The 6,365-nt window shown below is 35.1% G+C and overlaps 1 protein-coding gene across 1 annotated transcript in view; it reads left to right on the forward strand.

The window, feature by feature from the left end:
- The window catches only part of acp7 (acid phosphatase 7, tartrate resistant (putative)), a 21,543-nt gene that overhangs the window by 7,257 nt on the left and 7,921 nt on the right, over nt 1-6,365 (forward strand). The window contains exon 8 of the mRNA XM_015373765.1: nt 5,553-5,615. Coding sequence (XP_015229251.1) covers nt 5,553-5,615 — 63 coding nt within the window. The remainder of the gene's footprint in view (nt 1-5,552; nt 5,616-6,365) is intronic.

Genomic DNA, 6,365 nt, shown 5'->3' on the forward strand with positions numbered 1-6,365 from the left:
AGTAGTGTCCTTAAATGTTGAGTTAATAATGACTTCATTTCTAAAAGTGCTGATACTATGTCATTACTGTTTCCCTGAATACTGACATCTGCTGGACATTTAAAATTCCTACAGGCAGCATTTTTGACAGACAACTTAAACTGGTTTGATGACCTAGAATATGATTTAAGTCATTGTATGTTATATTGTATTATTTCATATCTTTGTTTAAATTGAAAATATCTTTAATATTTTTAGATGCAATCTATAAATAATTTAAACATATATCATAACAGGAACATTTAAGTAAAAATGTTATTGTTGATGCTGGTGGACTAGAATTTTATTAAATTATTTATCTATTTATTTAAACAACAACTACAGTGAGAACAGTAAGCTAAAAGTCAATTTGAACTTAATGGAAATTGAAACAAGGAACAAGATGAAACAATAAGAAAATTAAAACAAATATGAGATCAAAATGGTCCCACACTGCTCCATATTTATTGATAAATTTGATGATGAACTGCAAAAGATTATAGATTCTTTTTCCAGATGCATCCCAATGATAGATATGCTTATAAACACAGTTTAGTGCATGAGCCAGTTAGAAATGGCTCCTTTATTGGTCATCAGACTTTTTTGAAACAATTTGGGCACCAACACAAGGATTTGCTCTATGAGCTTGACACATCTGTGTTGCAGGATGCCTCACTATTAATTTCCAAACAGTGATACTTGCTAAACTACTTTTTTACTGCTTTGAAGATGACCATTCCAACAAACATCAAATTGGTTACATAATTGGTTCTCTTTTAATCTTAATGAAAAGACACAGAAGTAATGTGTCTGAATAAGATAGAGCTGCAAAGCATAGATTGTGCTTTGCAGACAATCTAATTTCTCAGATTTTATTCAAATTTTTCATTATCTAAGATCTATGTGTTCATTGTTTGCATGACCCACATGGTTATTTTAACCATTGGAGTCTCATCCTGGCCAGTTTCCTGACGTCACTCCTTTTTGTTTTCACTCAGTTTTTCTCCATATTTTGGGCCACAAGGTCATAATTCAGTGGTTTTGGTTAAAACCCTGAGTACATTTTGCCTTTCATTTTAAGTTGGCCCCATCGTCGCCCACAGATACAACACAAAAGCTTTGTGATGAGAGCTCTTGACTTAACTTATTTAACAGACGAGGGGGCTATTTTCAGTTCTTATAATGGGAGCCAGAGCAGCAACCAGCAACATCAAAACAAGGCATCACAGTCCAATAAAACATTTATCTAGCTTGGATTAATTCTAAGCTCACTATCTGTTTTGAACTTTCCAGAGTTATTCTGTGATGTCGAAGCTGTGTACATTTTGCACTTTCAGTTCCACAGGTATAACGAATTCTATATAACTATAACTCTATATAATCCTTTGCTGCTCTGATTAGATAATTTGCTGCTTTAAACCTTTTAATTAGACCTAGTAACTGATACTGAATATGACACAATAAAAGAGAGAAGAGCAGAGGTGTCAAGTAACGAAGTACAAATACTTTGTTATTGTACTTAAGTACACTTTTTAGGTATCTATACTTTACTCCATTACTTATTTTTCTTCCTACTTCTGACTTCTACTCATTACATTTTTACACAAGTATCTCTACTTTCTATTCCTTACATTTTGGCTTCGGTTTAATGTTTATGAATATTTATTACACGTCATGTGTGCCTTCCAATGCAGATCATTGGTGCCATCCTCAGCTAGTAAAAACTAGTGTAATTGGATGAGTCATATAACGCAAACACTCTTTGTTTGGCTTAAGGAAATCATCAGAAGCAAGCAGGTGTTCTTCAAACTGCAAACGTGAATTGTCTATGCCATGCTACAATGGCGGATTCAGAAAAAGACGTTGAAATGTCTGAAAGGTCGGACACAGGCGAGAGCATATCGGGAGACGGAGACCAACAAGACCTCCCTCATAGTCAAAATATTTAGCTTTTAATTCATATAGTGGCATGTGGCTGTTTTTTTTAAAGGTTACTTTATACTTTAATACTTTAAGTAGTTTTTGGAGCACATACTTTTTCACTTTTACTTGAGTAAAGAGGTCAAGTTGATACTTCAACTTTTACCAGAGTGTTTTTAAACTGCAATATCTATACTTCTGCTTAAGTAACAAATGTGTGTACTTTTGACACCACTGGACAAAAGTGATCTGATAATTTTTCAATGACTTCGTATCTAGATGTGGTGCATTCCTTTAAGATTAAATACTAGTGTATTGCCATATTTGCTGTGATAATTGCAATATCCATAGACTTTTAATTGGTTCCACTTTCAAATAAAATCCCTTCTCTGACATAAAGAATCCCACATTTAAAAAATTCTAATGTAGTTCTGCTTGCATGTCTGATGTTGTCATGCTAGAAGGGGGACCTCTCCCTCTGTCTCAAGTTTTGTAGCCTTTACAGGTTTTCTACAATTGCTGTGTATTTATCTCCATCCGTCTCCCTATCAACTCTGACAAGCTTTCTTTCTTCATACTGAAGGCATGATGATTTCAGAAAGGTCTGTGTTAATTGCTATTGCTCAGCTTTTTCAACATTTCTACAACATCTCCTGTGTGGTTTGTGTGAAAATACACACAATAGCTTAATTTCAACAATTCCCAATTTCCTGATCCTGACCCTGTAAAGACAGATTTTTGGATTGCACAGCTAATATTTAACCTGTTAACAGAATCTCTGCAGCTCCTCCAGAGTTACCATTTTCCTGTAGACTACTTAACTGATTAATGCTCTCCCTTCCCATTCTGTTAGTTTAGGTGGACATCCATGTTTTAGTATGTTTGGTTCCCTATTTGCCAATTTTTAGATGATGGGGCGCCCTGTGAGACGTTAAAGGGTCATTACCCTTAAATCTGACTTTCTCATGTTAAGATGTGTCACGATGTTGGGCTTCTATCATAACCTGACAGAAAATTTGGCCTGAAAGTGGCTTGTTTTTTTGTGGACTGATTGTGCAAACCAGAAAAGTTCAGAAGAGTGCACTCTCAAAAAGCACGGTTTTGGTCTTCCTCCTATCAAGATGTCAGCACTGGAAGGGTGTTAATATTAGCCAGCCCACCTATTTTCAACTATATTTCCACCAACCTGACATGTACTCATACTTACATTTTTACACACGGGTGGAATTTATTTTTTTATTTATTTTTTATGTTTTCACTTTAAATTAAATTTATTAAACTTAAGTTTATTTTTGGGTTTCATATAAATAGCAAAGGCATGCTCACCTTTTCTGATTTCTATTTGCTTATAATTTTTTATTATATGTATCTCCTATTTCTTTAACTCTACAATTATACATTATTTTCTTGTTGGTCTATCACACAAAATCAGGTAAAAATACATATTATTTTATGGAAGTGACAACGTTCAAAAATCAATAACTAGGCTAACATTTTCAAGGCATTATTTTAAGAAAACACCAGAATATAGGAAGGGGAAAGTTAGACAGTGCTATAAGAAAAATGTGTTGATATAAGTAAAGCTTAATCTATTATAAATTCTTCAATGCACGATTAAATGCATGTTTAAATTTGATTTGAGGTGATTTAAAGTTCCCCTTATTTCTGTCCAGTTTGCAGAGTGCCTCTTACATACTGAAACACTTAATGTTATCGGATCCTGAACCATAATATTGCTTTGCCGCTTCTATAGTGGGATGGTTCCTTTTTCAGCCTTACCATAAGTAATGTGTCTGGACTTTATTACAGAGCTGCAAACAGTAGTCTCTTTTTCTTGGCTCTGCTTGCAGACATCAGAACCTGATATCAGGAATCATTTGACTCCATTACGTAACCAGTAAATCCAGCTTCTCTTGCCCTTAATAATGCCTAAATGTCTGTTCTGTTCTGTGGTGTTGGTTCTGAGTCCAACTATGCCCCGAAGCTTGTGACTGATTTTAAGCCTCGCTTTTTGTTTTGCCCTCTCAACCCATACCTTTCTGTTCCTGTTTCCAACCTCAAAACCTAATGGGTAAATAGTGAGTGAAACTGGATGGCGGCAAGATTTGTTTTTTCTCAAGTGAAGTTTCCAGAAAGATGAGAACGGCTGATCCTCATAAAGATGATCATTTTCCCAATCAAAAATGTCTTCATTCCCTGAGCACAGAAGGTGGTACATCAGTCCTTTAAAGAATATTAAAACAGTTACTGTTTGAAAGCAATTATTAAAGTCTTTCATTGCTTTCTTCCTTTCATTCTGGTCTGTGAATGTAATTTTTTTTAAAATATCTGATGAGGGTAGGTTTCATACAAATCCCTAAGAGGGCATACGTTATATTTAAGCAGATTTTCGCTGCTGTGATGCAGGTTTTAATATCTTCAAACATTCTGGACAAGCCTGACAAATGTCACTGCTTGATAGTTCTCCAGTATAGATTATTATGACAAAATAAGTAGTGACATTTTCACATTCTGTCTTTATCCATAACCTACATTTGCTATTCATTGCAAAATCATGTGTACTATTGAAATATGTGCCATAGGGAGATAATATATATATTTAGCATTATACTCTTGCCTCTTTCTGTAAAATGAACTAAAAAAAAAAAATCAGGATAGAATTTTGAGCCTAGATCATATGGAATATTCACAGTAAAACAAATATGGATCGTTGTTAATATTATCACTTGTTACCTCAGTCTTTCCTGTAGCCACTAACTCCCACATGACTGCACGCTTAGTATTTTAAACAGAGATCAATTTGATGTATGAAAACTTATTTTTCCTCCCTGGAAAATGCTTGCTTAGTGTCTGTAGATGTTCTCTCAACCACTAGAGGGTGATATAAACTTGTGATATGTCTTCAGGATCATGTCCAGGAGTCATTTTGGAGTATTTTGATGGTTAAGTCAAATTCATAAAGGAGTTATTTGTTTTTTATTTTTTCTAACAAATTTGTTTTTTTATGACTTAAGTCAGATGTCTGGAGATTTCTGTATTTATTCAGTAGCAGAATCATTAAAAAATTCACCGCCATAATGAATGCCCAGATAGAAATGAAGTAATATAATAGTGAATATTTACTGGCACATGATGAACCTTTCCTTTTGTACTATATAATTAAGAGGGGACCCCTCTGTATACAGAGACTTCTGTTCACATTGCTGTTTTACTGCATTGAAGTCTGATTTATATTTCATACCATTTCCTTGCTTCTGACTTGCTACACTCTCCAGTTGCCTTTATTACTTGATTGACCCAGTCAGCTCTCCAGCAGCTGATGTGGATGATGGTGCCTTGTAATCTTTGTAGAATAAAAATAAAACAGTTATAATTTAGTACCTGACCTGAACAAGTCTCCAAGAGAATACTTGCTCCTGCATTCATAACAAAAGTAAAAACCAAACATTTGTATTTTGCATGAACATCTCACAAAGGTCTTTTTTAGATTTTGTTTGAATGCGCTACATGCTTCAGTGCTAATTGCTGTTTGTTGCATGTTTAGGGAATGCAGATTGTTTGAGCAGTTCATTTAATTGTATTTCTCTCCTTTTTTTTTTCTTCTTTTTTTTCAGCAACTTTTCAAACTACAGGAATCGCTTCAGCATGCCAGGCCAAACTGAAAGCCTATGGTACAGGTAAAGGTGTTTTTTATTTACACTGGCTTTAAAATTGTAACAGAAACAACAGAGTCAGATATAGATTGATAAAAATTCCTTTGATGTACCCAAAGCGCTGTGTTTACTTAAGTAAACATCACTGAGCTGTTCGAGCCTGCAGAGGAGAGCGGAGTGCCTCACTTTCAGTTAAGCTCGACTCTCCTATCTTTGGAAAACTTAGGACTACACAAAGGAGCTATAGATCTGACTTAGTGAGTCATTGCCCACTACATACCTCCTTCTCCCAGACAGTAAGATAATACCCTGCTAGACCACAAGCTTTCTCTCTGTGGGCTGAGATGCAGACAGGCGTGCTGGCTTACTTCTTCATGTGTGTGCAAGCTATGGATGAACAGCCACAGCAGAGCAAGGACACACAGATGAGAGTGACTTATTTTAAAAATGTTATGTGTTAAAGATATAACAGCTTACATAGAAAGTACTCATACTGGAGCTGTGAGTGTTTTAGACTTGGAAGTATATCAAAAGACTTAAAACTTGGTTATGGATAAACTTCAACTAGAATTTTGAGTTAAAAATACTTGATGTGTGACTTCTAACAGTATAGGGCAGGTGTATTGTATAGTGCAGCGGTCCCCAACCTTTTTTGCACCACGGACCGCTATATGTCAGACAATATTTTCACGAACCGGCCGCGGGGGTAAATATGATCAAGTAAAGTGATATGACTGGCACATAAAATGAAATACAAACAGCATAAAAATAAAA

This window comes from Cyprinodon variegatus, unplaced genomic scaffold, assembly GCF_000732505.1.
Source record: "Cyprinodon variegatus isolate N-32 unplaced genomic scaffold, C_variegatus-1.0 Scaffold91, whole genome shotgun sequence".
NCBI lineage: Eukaryota > Metazoa > Chordata > Actinopteri > Cyprinodontiformes > Cyprinodontidae > Cyprinodon > Cyprinodon variegatus.